The 15,260-nt window shown below is 51.9% G+C and overlaps 1 protein-coding gene across 1 annotated transcript in view; it reads left to right on the forward strand.

The window, feature by feature from the left end:
- Slco2a1 (solute carrier organic anion transporter family member 2A1) overlaps positions 1-15,008 on the forward strand; it is an 81,004-nt gene extending 65,996 nt beyond the window's left edge. The window contains exons 9-14 of the mRNA XM_028869925.2: positions 1,196-1,385; positions 3,008-3,173; positions 5,200-5,363; positions 9,427-9,491; positions 11,871-11,994; positions 12,957-15,008. Of these exons, the coding sequence (XP_028725758.1) occupies positions 1,196-1,385; positions 3,008-3,173; positions 5,200-5,363; positions 9,427-9,491; positions 11,871-11,994; positions 12,957-13,077 (830 nt within the window). The 3' untranslated portion in view covers positions 13,078-15,008. The remainder of the gene's footprint in view (positions 1-1,195; positions 1,386-3,007; positions 3,174-5,199; positions 5,364-9,426; positions 9,492-11,870; positions 11,995-12,956) is intronic.
- The last annotated feature ends 252 nt before the right edge of the window (positions 15,009-15,260 follow it).

Here is a 15,260-nt window from a genome sequence, read left to right on the forward strand (position 1 = left end):
TCCAATCCATCCAGGGATAGCCCGGGGCCAGACCGGATACAGACAGGAGACAGGAGGCTTGCCCAAGAGAAAGAATTTTAAGGACATTTTTCCTGGTTGGCAATCTAGAATGTTTTTGGCAGGTTTCGGAGGCTCCTATTCTTCTATTCAGGAGTGGGTGGAGGCTGGGGGCTGCTTTCCTTCCCATCAAGAGGGTGGGAATCTGAGAGCCTCCCAAATGACCTTATCGGGGACAACAGCAGAGAGAGGGAACTTGAGACATACAAAACGCCTCTTAAGGGGTTTCCTTGTCCAGGAACTTGAGTCTCGGCTCCCTGACACGTGAGGCTTCTTTACACAATGGCATTGCCGATGCTCGCCCCCACCCAGATTAATGAACCCAGAACCTATGGGGGTGGGGTGCTCATACTTCTTCAAGTAGGTGCTAAGAACCACCCACAGAGGTTCCACCAAGTGCCTAGGTGAATGACTGGGCCCAGTCCCTAGGTGAACTTGACCACACACGTAGATTTGACGTGAGATGTGAGGATGGCTCCCTGTACTCTCTGCACTGTGGTGTAGGCTTTGGCTATGACATCATTTCTCTCCTCTTCAGTCTCAGACCAGGGGTTACCACCCGAGAACGAACTACTTCCCTATCCCTGTTGTTCTCATCTTCTTTTCAATGTTGTTTCTTTGAGACAAGGCCTAGAGTAGCCCAGGCTCATCCCAAACTCGCTAAGTAGGTGAGAATGGCCTTGAACTCCTGATCCTCCTGCCGGCACTTCCCAAGTGCTGGGATTCTAAGTATCAAAAGCTGACTGCTTCTTTATTCTTTTTTTTTTTTTTTTTTTTTTTTTTTTTTTTTGTTTTTCGAGACAGGGTTTCTCTGTGTAGCTTTGCGCCTTTTTCCTGGAACTCGCTTGGTAGCCCAGGCTGGCCTCGAACTCACAGAGATCCGCCTGCCTCTGCCTCCTGAGTGCTGGGATTAAAGGCGTGCGCCACCACCGCCCAGCTGCTTCTTTATTCTTTGATGGCACAAATCAACCCCCTCTAGTGAATTCTCAGGATGTACCCAGTCAACACTCAATAGTAATAATACTCAGGAGTCCGGTATAATGGAGTATACCCAATGTCCCTTCATGAAGCCACGCTTGCTGGTGGTACAGTTCGAGGCTCCCAAGCTGTGCATCCAGCCCTTCTCCTCCTCACCTAGGTGCTGTAAACCTTCCTGCTGCGGCCTTGGGGATGCTGTTTGGAGGAATCCTCATGAAACGGTTCGTTTTCTCTCTGCAAACCATCCCCCGAGTGGCTGCCACCATCATGACCATCTCCATAATCCTCTGCGCCCCTCTCTTCTTTATGGGATGCTCCACCCCAGCTGTGGCTGAGGTCTACCCCCCCAGGTAATGAACTAAGGGACGCAGAGACACCCCTTGGAACCACAGCTTGAACCCAGCTACCGGGTATTCTTCCTTCTCTGCCTCTTTTACCTCCTCTGTCCTGTTCACTTGGCTCTGATCTCTTACACGAAAACACAGAAAATCAGGTCTCAGAAAGTTTGCTCCATTATGAGACCAGCCAGCAGTCAGGGTGAAGGTTCTATTTTGTAAGAAGCATCAGAAACTGATCGGTTTAGTTTCTGAATGAGCCTGAGCCCTAGGAACCAGGAAATGAGCTGTGGTTAGTGCCAGCTCTGGGCCAGCTAGAATCAGAGCCTTGCTGAGTTGTCAAAGAAAGAGAAGACTTAGAAAAGTTTTGAGATGCACAATGGAAGTGGGGCCGGGAAGGCAAAGGGTAGGTCAAACTGCCGGTCTGTTCGTATAAAGCAGTGTGAAACATACCTTTAGAGTCAAACTTCATCTTCAGAAAGGGCAGTACAACCCTGTGAGCAAGGAACATGCCCGCCCCACCCCCTCCCCCACCCCCCGACCCCTGGCTCCAGTGACCACCTGGCAACTCTTTCTTGAGGACTCAGTCCAAGGAATTTGCAAGATCTGGAGACTCAGAACCTTTTAGCCCCTGTATATTCTCTTTGTCACAGAGAGGTACATCTCCAAATACAGCAGTCGCATCAGGCAAAAGCCAAAAGAATAGTTTGAGATGATCTCTGTATTTGACAGGGGGAGGAGGGGTAACAAAGTAAGAAAACATTGCTTAGCGTGGGGAACTCACTGCTGTTCTGCAGGCTGGCTGTGGATCCAGAGAGCCTGAAAGCTTTGGGGCCTTTGGGTGGCTTTCACTGGGAGTTCGGTCCCAGCTCTGCTGTCTGCTTGGCTTGAGTTCTGGGTATGATGTTCCTTGCTGCCATGGGGACATTGCCTAAGCTATAGCGTTCTCATCCGCATAAGAAGCATAATTGGTTCTAGGTATACTGAGGCAACTGTACATGAAGAGCCCCTCCGTCGTGATGTCTCATAAACACTACCAGTCACTAGCATAGTTTCATCAATGCACTACTCAGCTGTGGTCTGTCACAACTTCTCCAAGGAAGATCAGTAAGATCAGCCATTGAAATCCACTTAGATGATGTTCTGGCCAGGATGGGGAGGGGAATAGGGAGACTCAGATCAGCAAGTCCATATTGACTCAAGAGATGAGCAGCCAATGAGAGGCTCAGATGCCTCCAAAGGTCCCAGCCTTTAGCCAGAACCTAGCTGGAAGATGACAGAAGACAAGTACCACAAATTACATTATCATGGCAGCCACCATTTCTGTCATGGGCATCTCAATCCGTTGGTCATTTTGACTCTGACAGTGGCATTGGGGTTTGCTGGCTAGACCTTCCCAACTGGTGGCTTTGGGCTCCAAGTGTCAGGATAAATGGAGAGAGCCATGATTTCCAAACAGTGGCAGATTCGCAACCGGCTCCCATGGACCTCAGTTCAGATCCTTGGGTGGCACTGGCCCAAGACAAACAGAGACATGCAGGCACATCAGCCAGGCCAGGAACTCGTGCTGGGCTGGAGTGTAGGGCTGTTTCTTGGTCTTGCTTTGTTTGATTCCTCGCTTCCTGTTTCGCTGGCAGCACATCAAGTTCTATACATCCGCAGCCTCCCGCCTGCCGCAGGGATTGCTTGTGCCCGGATTCCGTCTTCCACCCAGTCTGCGGAGACAATGGAGTCGAGTACCTCTCCCCTTGCCACGCGGGCTGCAGCAGCATCAACATGAGCTCAGCAGCTTCCAAGCAACCGGTAAGGACGAGGGAGTCACAGGGGCAGACAGCCACATGGAGCTTGGGGGCTCGGTGTGCAATCTCCAAAACTGTCCCTTGGCTCTGGAACTCAGTATCAGCATCCTAGCCTCCTCCACCCTCTCTCCACCGTCCCTGCCCCAGGGTCATGACCAGATGCCTGCAGCCCAAAGTCAATTAAAGATTGGCCCGTGACCAACAAGTTCATTCTTGGGGATTTGTCAAAACAATGGAAACAAGTCGTAGTGTTCGCCCTCAGTGGAGACTTGTGATTGATACTGATGGCTCCCGGGGGAGGGGGGACACTTCTAGGTTCTGGGTTCAGGTCATGTTACAGGGTCACATGGGCTGGGAGCAGAGAGACCCTGTGACGTGGACCTGAAAGGTCAGTGCTGGGAGCAACGGTCGAGGGCCTTTGCTTCAACCCCTCAGCTCCCAGGGGTGCCACAGAGCCGGCCTGAAGTCACAAAGCTATTTAAGAGCAAATCTGGAATTAGCAGTCGAAGCTCTGCCTCAACTGGTGTTCAAGGCCATGGGTCTCCTTCTTGGGCAACCTACAAGGGCCTCATGCATCAATCTGTGAGGACAATGGCCCTGAGCCTTCTGGGTTCAGCCAAGGGCAAATGACTCCTCCGGTCATCTGTTAGTCAGCACACAGCGCACACTGAGTGCAGTCACCACGCTGAGGATGAGCTGGTGAGCCTATGGCACCAAGGCCCGTTCTCACGGTTTACATTCAGTCCAATAAATGCATAAGATAAAGATAAATGCTGGGGTGCAAGGGGAAGACACTGAGCAGCACAGAGAGTGCCTGGGGGACTTCTTAAGATGATTTATACCTGAGCAAGAGCAGAGGCAACCTATGGAAACCTGAATCCCACTGCAGGTCACGGAAGAGCAGGTACAAAGCCCAGGCGTTGGGTGCACCACAGGAGCAGAGTGGAGACCGGGTGGGGGCCAGGGCCAGGGCCAGGCCCAGGGCTGAGCAGGGCTGGGCAAGCCAGGCTCAGGGGGTAGATGATCTTCTTCCCCCAGTGAGAGCAATGGGAAGTCTGCGCCATTACCACAGGATGCCCCAGTAGGAAGAATGCACTTGTGCGGAGGCTGCAGGCCAGGCTAGCTTCCACTTACCACCTCTTCCAAGGAGACAGGACAAGGCTGCTTTCCCCAGCAGCCTCTGTGGACAAAGGCACATGGCTCTCAAGCAGAGAAGGGTGAGGAGATGAGACAAGATGGTCCCTTAATTTACCTTCCAACTGGAAGAGTAGTGGCTTCTGTGGTTTTCTTATCTTTATTTACTTACCTCTGACTCATCTACTTCCAGAAATAATCTTGACAGGCTTCCAATAACAGCACAAGCATATCAAGATAAAATCCATTACCATGATAGCAAGGAAAAAAATAATAAATTATAAGGGGAAAAAGTCTTGATGGTTTAAAGTCCAGACTGAGGGAGGTAACAGCCGATGTTGTGTATTATAAACTTCTGAGCTTGAGAGCCAAAGTGGAGCGGGAACATAGGCCCCATGTCTGAAGAGGGAAGCATCCTAGCGCACTAGTTCACACAACTCCATTACAGCTCCAACGCCGACGTCATCACAGGCTAGCCCATCAGCCCCTGGAAGGGGAAGGTAAAGATGACCAGATGAGCAGTGGCCACCAATGAGTTGTCCAATGGTATTGAGCCATATGGAATTATGACAAGGCAGGGGCCTCCTATGGGGTCCCCTCCTAGGCCAAAGGACACCTCCTCAGTGGGAAGTGCTGCAGAGGGTTTATACAACTCCATCCTTGTTTCCTCGGCTCCCTGCATATATCTTCTCCTGTAACAACCACAGCAGCTGGCTGGGCCCAGAGGACAGCTCTCCCAGGCCCCAGGCTCCTCGATGAGGGTACTTTGCCTGGTGGTTGGGATCTTGGGCATCTAGAGGTTCATACTCGTGGGAGTCTGTGGCAAGAGCCTATGTGGATGTGTGAAACGTGTGGAGGTGTAGTCCTGACATACCTTCCTCCTGTTCTTCCTCAAGAGCTATTTGAACTGCAGCTGTGTGATCGGAGGATCTGCATCAGCAAAGACAGGGTCGTGCCCTGTGTCCTGTGCTCACTTCCTGCTCGCGTCTACCTTCCTCATCTCCTTCGTGGCGCTCATCGCCTGCGTCTCCCACAACCCGCTCTACATGATGGTTCTTCGGTGAGTGGCGCCTCCGAGCCTCTGACTGATGCTCCCCCACCCTCCCTTTGATGTTACATCCTGTCTCCTCTCACTTACAGTCTCCCCTCCTTCTCCTGGCCCTGGGGGTCTCAACAGCAACACAAGACCACAGAGTACACTAACAGCAGGGGTTCCTGGTTCCAGGAGGAGTTCCTTGTTAGGTGACCCCACTCAGGTCCCCAGCACCCGTGAGACACAGGTCCTGTTACCTCCATTCAGTTCCTGGGAAATTAAATCATAGCCCAGGTTGGCAGAACTGGCAAAAGGCTGAGCCTCAGGTTAAAGACGGGCTGGGCATACAGAGTCACTTGCTTTTCAATCTTAAAGGAACTGAGGAGAAAGAGGAGGAATCAGCGGATGTACAAACAGTTAAGTTGGAAACTGAGGCAAGTTCCAGAAGCAAATTGAAGCGAAAGCTGTGGGAAAGGCTGAAAATGAGAAAACTGCATGAGGCTAGAGACCCAGTGCGCAGGTTGGGAGGAACACACTGACCAGGGTGGGGACCAGGGAGGCGTCCAGTTGCAGCTGACACCTGAGCACCTCTCAGGCTTTTATAGAGAGTGCTTCTCCTTTGCCTCATTCTACCAAAGGAGAAAAAAGAAAATATACCTCACTCAAGAGTTCGCCTGCCCACCCACCTCCTGCCTGCCTCCCTGTACTCCCTCCCGAGTTCCCATCTGCTTACTTGGAAATCAGAGAAGGAGAAACTTGATCCTGGAAACTCCCTGTCATCTTCAAAGTCTCGGCATCCTCACTCCCTGGGCGTCCTTGGGTGGTGCCTGACCTCAGGAGCCTCAGTTTCCTAGATGAGGAAAGGAAGTTTGTGGTCCCCTCCTCCAAGCGCTAGGGTCAGCCCTACAGGGCCAATTGCTTTGTAAACAGAAGGTGCCCTGCTCGGTGTGGTGGTGTCTCCTATAAACCCAGTACTTGAGGGTAGAAGCAGGAGGATCAGCAGTTCAAGGTCATCTTTGCCGACATTGTAAATTAGAGACCAGCCCAAGTGACATGAGAGTCTACCCCAGTGGTTCTCAACCTGTGGGTCGAGGCCCCTTGGGAGTTGACCGACCCTTTCACAGGGGTCACCTGAGACCATAGGAAAACACGGGCATTGACATTATGAGTCATAACAGTAGCAAAATTACAGTTATGAAGTAGCGATGAAAATAATTTTATGGTTGGGGGGTCACCAGAACATGAGGAACTGTATTAAGGGTGGCAGCAGTGTTAGGAAGGTTGAGAACCACTGCCCTACCTCAAAAAGGAGGTGGGGAGTGGTGACCTCCATATTGGTTAAGACCTATTCCCCCCAGAACCAGATGCTATGCCAAGAATGTAATTTAGAGACAGAGTGCTTGCTTAGCTTGTGCACAGCCCTGGGTTCGAGCTCCCAGGGGAGAATAAAGCAGCTGCCGGAATTTTACCCTATGCAAGTCAGTTCTCTGTCAGGTTAGCCCACAAGCCGCCAAGCTCCTGATACTCTCGATATTTCTATGATGCTGGCAGAAGATAAGAAATTCCCGTGTTAAAGACAAAAGCTATCGTTACAGCAGCAAGCAGTGTATCCCCTGAAGCTGTATTGATTATCCATATCCTCCAGATCCTTCAGAATGGACGCACAGGTCCACACACGTGCTTTGTGTGCAGCAAGCTTTCATTCCAGCATGGGAACACTGAGCTTGAGAGAGCCACTGCTTATACAGTGAGCCGCGAGCAAGCTCCAGCTCATGCCTCCAGGCTATTCCCTGCAACCACAGCCCAGAGAAATGGCCCAAAGGCAGCGGCGGTCAGGACTGTATGATCTCAGGAAGAATGGGTATGAATGCTCAGAGCTGACAGCATGATGCCTCCCCCCAAATCTTGTCACCTTCTTCCTTCCTGCTCCCCATCCTGTGCACCCCAAAGACTGACCCTGTCACCCAAGGCAAATCGGTGGAGTTCCCTTCTTCCCTGCTGGGTTAGGCAGGCCCTGGTCTACCTTCTGACCCAGACCTAAACCTGCATGAGGCCCTGAAGAGGAGAGAGCAGGGGAAGGGATCCCCATGGGGCACTCAAACTCTATCAAACCACCTCCCTGAGTTGTGGAGACCAGCATCCGTTCAACCCTCCCAAGACTGGTCAGTCTAGAGCAAAATTAGAGAGAAGGCTCCAGGACCCCAGTGGTTTAAAGATTCATCCCATGGGAGAAAAGATGGCACCCGAGCTGCTCCAGTGGGATGCCCTTCTTGCACGGGTGCTAGCTTTTGCTGTAACTTGACAGATGCCCCAAATGTTAGTTATTAGTCCTGGTCCACATCAGGCCGGAGATTACAGCCTGGGAGCCGAGGTCAGCTGACAATGTAGAAAGAGTGGTCAGAAACCCAGGCTTAACTCAGGAATAGATGGGGGAGCCTTTAGAAGGGGCCTAGGAGCTCGGTCTTACTAAGTTAAAACACGTAGGAGTCAGTCTGCCCGGTGAAGGATGAAGACAAGGAGGCAGGGTATTGATTATGTGTCTTGTTGCTGGGACAAAATGCCTGACAAACGCAGCTTAAGCAGGGAAGGTCTTACTGTGGCTCACAGTCCAAGGGTACAGTCCATCACGGCAGGCGAGCCATGATGACAAGAGAGGTTCTAGCCGTGGGGTCGGAGCAGAAGTCCACGGGTGGTCACATTGTAGCCATAGTCAGAAGGAGAAAGATGAATACCGACACAAAGCTCACCTTCTCCTTCCCATTCAGCCCAGGACCCCAGACTATTAAATGGTACCATGAACATTCAGGGTAGGTCCTCCCAACTTAATCAAACCTCTCTGGGTACGTCCTCAGGTACCCAGGGGGTCTGTGTCCCAGCTGATTCCAGATCCATAAGTGGGTAATGAAGATTAGACATCCACTATGGATTGGACCATGGAAGGGAAGCTGTAGATACAGAGGGAAAGACCATCCATTCAATCAGGATTCCAGGCACTGTCTGCTGGAAGATCCCAGATGGTGCCTCTTTCTCCCACCTGTACCCCAAAGAGCATCCCTTCGCTGGGCCATCTCTCTGGGGATGTCCCTCTTTTCCTGGCTGACTTTGGCAACAGTTGCAAAACAATGGGCCATGGTCTGGAGGTCACCATGGAGTCCTCATCCTCACTGTCCCCTCAGCTCTGAATTCTCTTCCAAATGACAGTCACCGACCCAGGAGTATGTGTGCCAAAAGCAGGAGAAGTCAGAGTCTGGGCACACAGCAGGCATGTCGACTGTACTCTGGGCTCCTCACCCTGTGTGTGAGAGGCCCACTGCCCCCTATTTCCACTCTCCACATGAGGTGGGCGCTCTCCAGGGAGAACTGAACCTCTTTACCTGACCTTACCTTCTCTCCCTTGAAGGAGGAAGGGTGGGAGGCAAAACCCTGAGCAAAATCCACAGGATCTGGGGCAAATGACAATGTAAAGCCTTTGACTTGTGAATCATTAAGAATTTCAAGTCATACATAAATCAAAACTGGGCCTTTCTGAGGGTGGCATCCTCTGCAGCTGCTCCAGTCACACCTCACAAAGCTGGCCCAGGGCAAGGAATTTTTTTCAGACCTGCACAGAAGCTGAGAGCCCAGGGCCCTCTTTTCCTGGTACAAGACACTCTGTGGGTGTTGTTCAGGCCTGCTGTCTTAAGTATCGGGCCAGAAATTCCTTTCTACTGTTTCTCTGCTTGCCTTCTCTCCAAGCAGTACCTGGGCAGCCCTGAAAATAACACAGACCATTGGTTCTCGAACCCAAGTTTGCATCCAACCCTCCTGGGATATTGTGTGTCTTTGATAAATGTCGGGCTGGGAATCTGTGTTTTGAATACTAGTTAGCCTAGGTGATGCCTCTGATCCAGCGATGGTGCTGTGAGAACCACGTGTGTCATAGGAGCTTTTGAGCCAGGTGAATCTCACCGTCCGTCCGCGTGCCTGATCAGACTGCAGGAAGGCTGGTCCCGACCTGCTCTGAGTCTGTCTACTCCCCACACCCCACCCCCTCCAGGTGATACAGCAGCCCAGAGGCCTCCCAGTGCTGATTTCCTGTTTTCCTTTTCAGCGTGGTAAACCAGGATGAAAAGTCATTTGCCATTGGGGTACAGTTCTTGTTGATGCGCTTGCTGGGTAGGTAACGAAGACCTTTCCTTCTGGATTCGAGGCCCTGGACCATGGGCATCTAAAGGCTATGGGGGGGGGGCAGGGCAGGGTTGGGAGATGCCCCGCCTCAAGTCAGCTGTCTAGGGAGCTGTGTACAACCAATGCAAGTATCAAACCCTGACGGGGCAGTTTGCCTAATTGCTTGAGATCAGGAGGGATAAATTCCGTCTACGGCATTTGAGCCAAACTAAATTATGTAAGAAAAAGAAAAGAAAAGGGCATAGCTGAAAATACTGGGTACAGAGTTAAAAGCAGGTATTTTTAAACTTTCTCCAAGAATCTGCCCTAGGAAACAAAACCTTGCATTCCTACCCCAGACAGCAGCTTCTGAACTGAGCCCTGGCTTTATTCCCGTTTTCCAGACTTCTCTCCTCTGTCATGGTTCAGCAAATGTCTGTTCTGTCAGGGGATCCTCTGCCTATGAACCCTGCCTGTCTTCAAGTAGCCTGGAGCTCCCCATCTCACCCCTAAAGCTGTGCATACGCGCATGCACGTGACCCACGGAGGGAGGGAGAACTCCTGTGGGAGCAGGAGGCACCTGGCTTTCCCTGAGTACAGGGACTGTGGGGTGAGGGGACACATTGCAGATGCTTTCCCAGGCTTCCTACCCTTAACACATGTGTGCATTAGACTGAACACGAGGCACTAATATGGAGGTCTTGCTATGGGGATGAACGGAAGTAAAGAGACTAGATTCAACAGAGAATCTTTGTACTAAGAATTACAGGGATGGGGATTTGAAGATTCCAGCCAGAAGGACTCTTCAGTTACTAGCAGTGAGCACCTTCCCACCTTAACCACTGAAACCACGTGAAGCCCGCTCTGCATTATTAAGCAGAGGTGCAGGTCATATCCATCATCCTTCCGGCACGTGCTATGCTCCCTCCTGACGTCAGCTGGGCAGGAGCCTGTGCAGGGTCTTGAGCCAGCATTTCAGTGGAGTTTCTCGGCCTCAGGCCACTTGCCCTGTGATGAAGTCCCTCTAAGTTCCAAAGGATCCTTCTTAACTCTCCTAATGATGACTGTCACCTTCCTGGGCCACACAGGGGACGCAGGGCGTCTTGTCTGAGCAGAAACTGGTTGGTCAGCACAGCTCCTTCTACTCATTTATCATCTAGCACTTCTAGCTCATTCCTGACTTATTCTAACGTCCTGGTTGGGAAGAGACGGGCATTCCTTCCAGCTGACCGCCTGCCCTGCTTCTCTGTGGCTGGAGAATGGCCTCTCGTCCCTCTGCTCCAAGCACCTGCTGCTTTTGCTCTTCCACCTGAGCTCAGATAACTCAGTGTGGGGCCACGGTTAGGAAGCTCAGGCCAGGAGGAATTCCACTCACTGCTCAGGAACACAGCTCCACTCTGGGGTAGATGAAAAGATGGCTATTTATAAACTCCAGCAGGTTTGCCGTTACCCACTGAGATGTGGTTGAAAACTCGCTTTGACTGCTAGTTAGGAATGTCACTAGAGTCGGTTTCTAGCCACGTTTCACTTGGAAACTGGAAAGTGACCAGGGGCTGAGAGGCCACTTCTAGATGTTTCTTACTTAAGGGTGGGGCCACAGAGCTGGATCACCTCTTCCAGAAACAACAACTCACTGGGTGTAGACAGTCGGATGTTTTCAGCACCATGTTTCTGAGTAGGGGATGGCCCATCCCCATTGTCAGTCCTGGACAAGTCCACCCTGACCCACTGGCTGCCCAGAACTTAGATAACAACAAGGAGCATGGTGGGATTGGGTAGCGGGCATCTAGAATGTTTAGCACCCAGTAAAGCATTGTGCCTGCTGGACTACATAGAAATTACCACTCAGGTCCTGGGACATTTGGCAGCCTAGGTTCTGAGCAACTGGGGTCTCCAGGGTCTCCAAGGGGTGTTGTCTAATCCAGAGGGGCAGTTTGGAGTGGGAGAAGAACATGGGATTTGAACTTCAGTGAAGTGGGGTCCAGTGCATCCCTGGCTTCTCTTGCTCACTTGTTCTTCATTATGATGAAGCCACCTGGAGGCCATGTGAGGAGTTGGGGACATTAGTACTCTCCAGATGCAATCTCTACTTGGGGCCAACCTTGAGCAGGAGAACTAAACTGTGTGGTGTGTGTGAGCTGACATCATGGTGACCCTGTGATTCATTCAGCTCTGAAAGGATTCCCCTTTATCTCCTAAGCCTTCTGGTGAAAGGGAATTCAAGCTTCACTGATAGTTTTCTGCTTTCCCAAGTCACTGTGATTCCGAGGGTAAGGTAGAGTTGGCCTCAGATCTGTGACCGGGCCATTGGTGTGGGGGACCCGGGCATCTCTGACTGCAGCTCCATGTGACCCAGACACTCTGAATTCTCTTTCGCATTGTTGCCAGCCTGGCTGCCATCTCCAGCCCTGTATGGTCTCATCATCGACTCCTCCTGTATCCGGTGGAACTATCTATGCTCAGGGAGACGAGGGGCCTGTTCATATTATGACAATGACGCTCTCCGAAACAGGTGAGGGCTCCCCCACACACGGGTGTCTAAGAGATTAGGCCTGTGGTCCCAGCAGACAAACAAAACAAACAGACAAGAAACCAAACAGGCATTTGCCTCGTGGCATGTGGTGGTGGCTGTCAGGCTTCTAAGGGACAAGATAGGAGGGACGTCTCTGCAAACTCTGCTGTGGACAGAGAGCAGGGGCCGCCATGGCAGGCATTTGGAGACCTGTGAGGAGCTGTTCAGGTAAGGAAACATCCGGTCTGCATTGAGGTGTCCCCTGAGGTTCTGTCCCTCGTGAGCCCATAGCAGCAGAAAAAGTTCACCAAGGGTAAATGGGCGCCTGGAGGCTGAGAGAGGGATTATGAATATGAGAAGATACCACACAATCTCCACTGTTCAGGGAGAGGGAAACCATAGCACGGCACCCAGCAGAGGTCCCAGGAAAGGGTCTAATCTATGCCAGTGAGCCAAATCCAGCCCAGCACCCCAGAGCACTGTCCTACACCAGTGAGCCAAATCCAGCCAAGCACCCCAGAGCACTGTCCTACACCAGTGAGCCAAATCCAGCCCAGCACCCCAGAGCACTGTCCTACGCCAGTGAGCCAAATCCAGCCATCTCTCCCGTTGCCTCCATTTGGTGGAGAAGGTGGGCTCAAAGGGGCTGTGCAAGGGCTAGAAATCCTGAGGGCTGGCAGAGAAGGCCAGCAGAGGGGCAGCAGAAAGATGCAGACCCTCTGGACACCACTGGGACAGCACTGTCACCTCTGACCCTCAGTGGTATCACTGGAGACCAGAGAATCGTATGTATGTCCAAAGTGTCCCCCACCTGGGAGGTGACAGCCCGTTAGCTGAGTGATGGCCGTCACAGCTCCTAGGCCACGGTGAAAACAGCGTCCATCCTCCTGCTGGCTTTGGTCCGGGGACATGGGCTGACAAGCTCTCCTCCCTCACCACTCCTTCCTCCTCCTGCCTCCTAGGTACCTGGGCCTGCAGGTGGGCTACAAGGCCCTGGGCACACTGCTGCTCTTCTTCATCAGCTGGAGAGTGAAGAAGAATAGGGAATACAGCCTGCAAGAGAACGCCTCGGGCCTCATCTGACCGGCAGTCAGGGCTGTTGCCCTGTCTCAGAGACTGGATCCCATCCCTCCACACCTGCCTCTATTAGCTAATGTTAACGTGCCCTCTCCTTTTCTTTTTCTTCCTTTTTCCTCCCTCCCTCCCTCTCTCCCTCCCTCCCTCCCTCCCAATCTTCCTTTTTTTTTTATAGAAAGATAGTCCCATTCACCCTTTGTCTCACCTGCCTCCTCCTCCTCCTAAAGTCTCCCCCATGGTTATTGAGGTGTACGGAGCTGGATGAGCACTGATCTGGAGGGTCCAGTTCCCAAACCCCTTGGAAGGGGCCCCCACATAGGCAGGCTCTCCTCAGCACCGGGTCCTCCAACAAGATGCCCATGAGGCATCATCCCCTGCTCTCACCAGCCTCTCAGGAATACTTCAGAAGAGTGAGACTAGGGGGCCGTGCCTTCCGTGGCAGGCAGCCCAGCTCTCCTCTGACTCCCCACCCTGTTGAAAGGCAGAGTGAGAGAAGGAGAAGGAGGTGGTTGATTTCTTAACCAGGAGCTGGCTATGGCTGCTTTTCATCTGGAGTCAGCCTAACGTGGAGCCCAGGATGGGCTGGTTCCCATTGTTTTCTCACTTTCTGCCCCCTAGGCTGATTTGGAAGCCACCATTTGGGGGAAGTACAGACCTCTATAACCTACACCTTGGTATCAGAGCAGGAACTAAAGAGCCGGAGGCCAGGTCATCCCCACAATGTTCCTATGAACCTGAGGGCCTCTCTACTCTCCTAGCAGCATTATGCTTCTCTCTGCCTTTCTGGGGTTGCATTTCAAACTAAGAAAGCCACAAGAAGACCTAAGAGGGCCTAGTCTCCCACCGTGCCCGTGGAGACCAGACCCTTCCCATTCAGACATGAGAGGCCCTCCCTACCGTTACCTGGAACCAGAAGAGCAGCCGCACATGGACTTCACTGTCTGGACTTCAGCCCATGTGCAGAAGAGTAAAGGGAGGCCATCTAAGATGCAGCAGATCACCAGAGCAAGTGATGGAGCCGAGCGGATGTCACCTGTCACTGTGCTTGATGGCAAGCTGCAGCCACAGAGAAAGCAGCCAGCTTGGCTTGCTTGCAAACACATTGTATTCATTGGCATTTTCTCAGCCTCTCACTGCCTCTGGGGTGGAGGTGGGCACCTTCTGTGGGCCTGGGCTGGGGGCCACCACTGCTATGCCACAGAGGGGCAAAGGCAGAAGCCCAGGAAGGAAGGCTTTTTACCAGTGATTCTGTTTATTGGAGTCTGAGGTGGTGCTTGGCTGTAATACTTCACGGTTCTCTGAAAGCACCCCTGTAAATCTGACCTCCATTCAGACTAGGGCTTCCTCCCAGAGAGCACTAGGTGGTCAGCAGGGACACACTCACATGCTTGCCAAGCATATCAAGTACCCAAAGATTGGCAGAGAAGATCCTGACATGACCACCCATGCCATTTAGGGCTCCACCTGACTGACTGTGCACCTGACCCTGTGTGAGATGGAGAACCAGCTCACCATGTCCCTGAAGCAGCTAGACAATTGTCATCGCCCTCTGTGACATTTAAGTGCCTTCCAGAAATGTCTTATATGTCAGTGTGGCCAAGCTGCTGTGACACTGAGGTCTTGGTGGGAGCCATTGTTACTGACAGCGCTCTTTCTGAAGCCACCCGGCTTATTTCCACAGATCTTACTTGGGAGGAGGCTCCACACAACCTCATGGGCCAGTTTCAGCATGTGCAATGGTCCTGCTTGGAACATGATCCTCTGCAACTAACCCTGGGCTTACTCACTGCAGTTTAACCAAATTGTGAAGGCATGGCCTTCAGCCAACCTCACGAACAATGAATGCCAATCTTCAGGTTCTGAAAGATTGGTTGTCCCCACAAGCCTTTATTCTATTATATTGCTATTAATATATTATAATTTTGTTATGAGTGTAAGTTGGTCATTAATTTGTGCTGTCATGTGCCTAGCAGAGAGCAGACAGAATCTGTACCTTCTAGACAAAGGAAATACCCATGCTTCAACCTTAGAGGTCTCTAGTCAAGGGCACTAGAGTCCATATCACTCTCAAGCCATCTGCCTGGTGCTGAGTAGACCCCAGGTATTGCTTGCGGTTGTGTGGGTCCTTGGCTTGCTTTCCTTTCAGGCCAATGTCAAAGACCCATGAGAATGAGCTCTTGGGAGGCCCA

This window comes from Peromyscus leucopus, chromosome 7, assembly GCF_004664715.2.
Source record: "Peromyscus leucopus breed LL Stock chromosome 7, UCI_PerLeu_2.1, whole genome shotgun sequence".
NCBI classification, from domain to species: Eukaryota; Metazoa; Chordata; class Mammalia; order Rodentia; family Cricetidae; genus Peromyscus; species Peromyscus leucopus.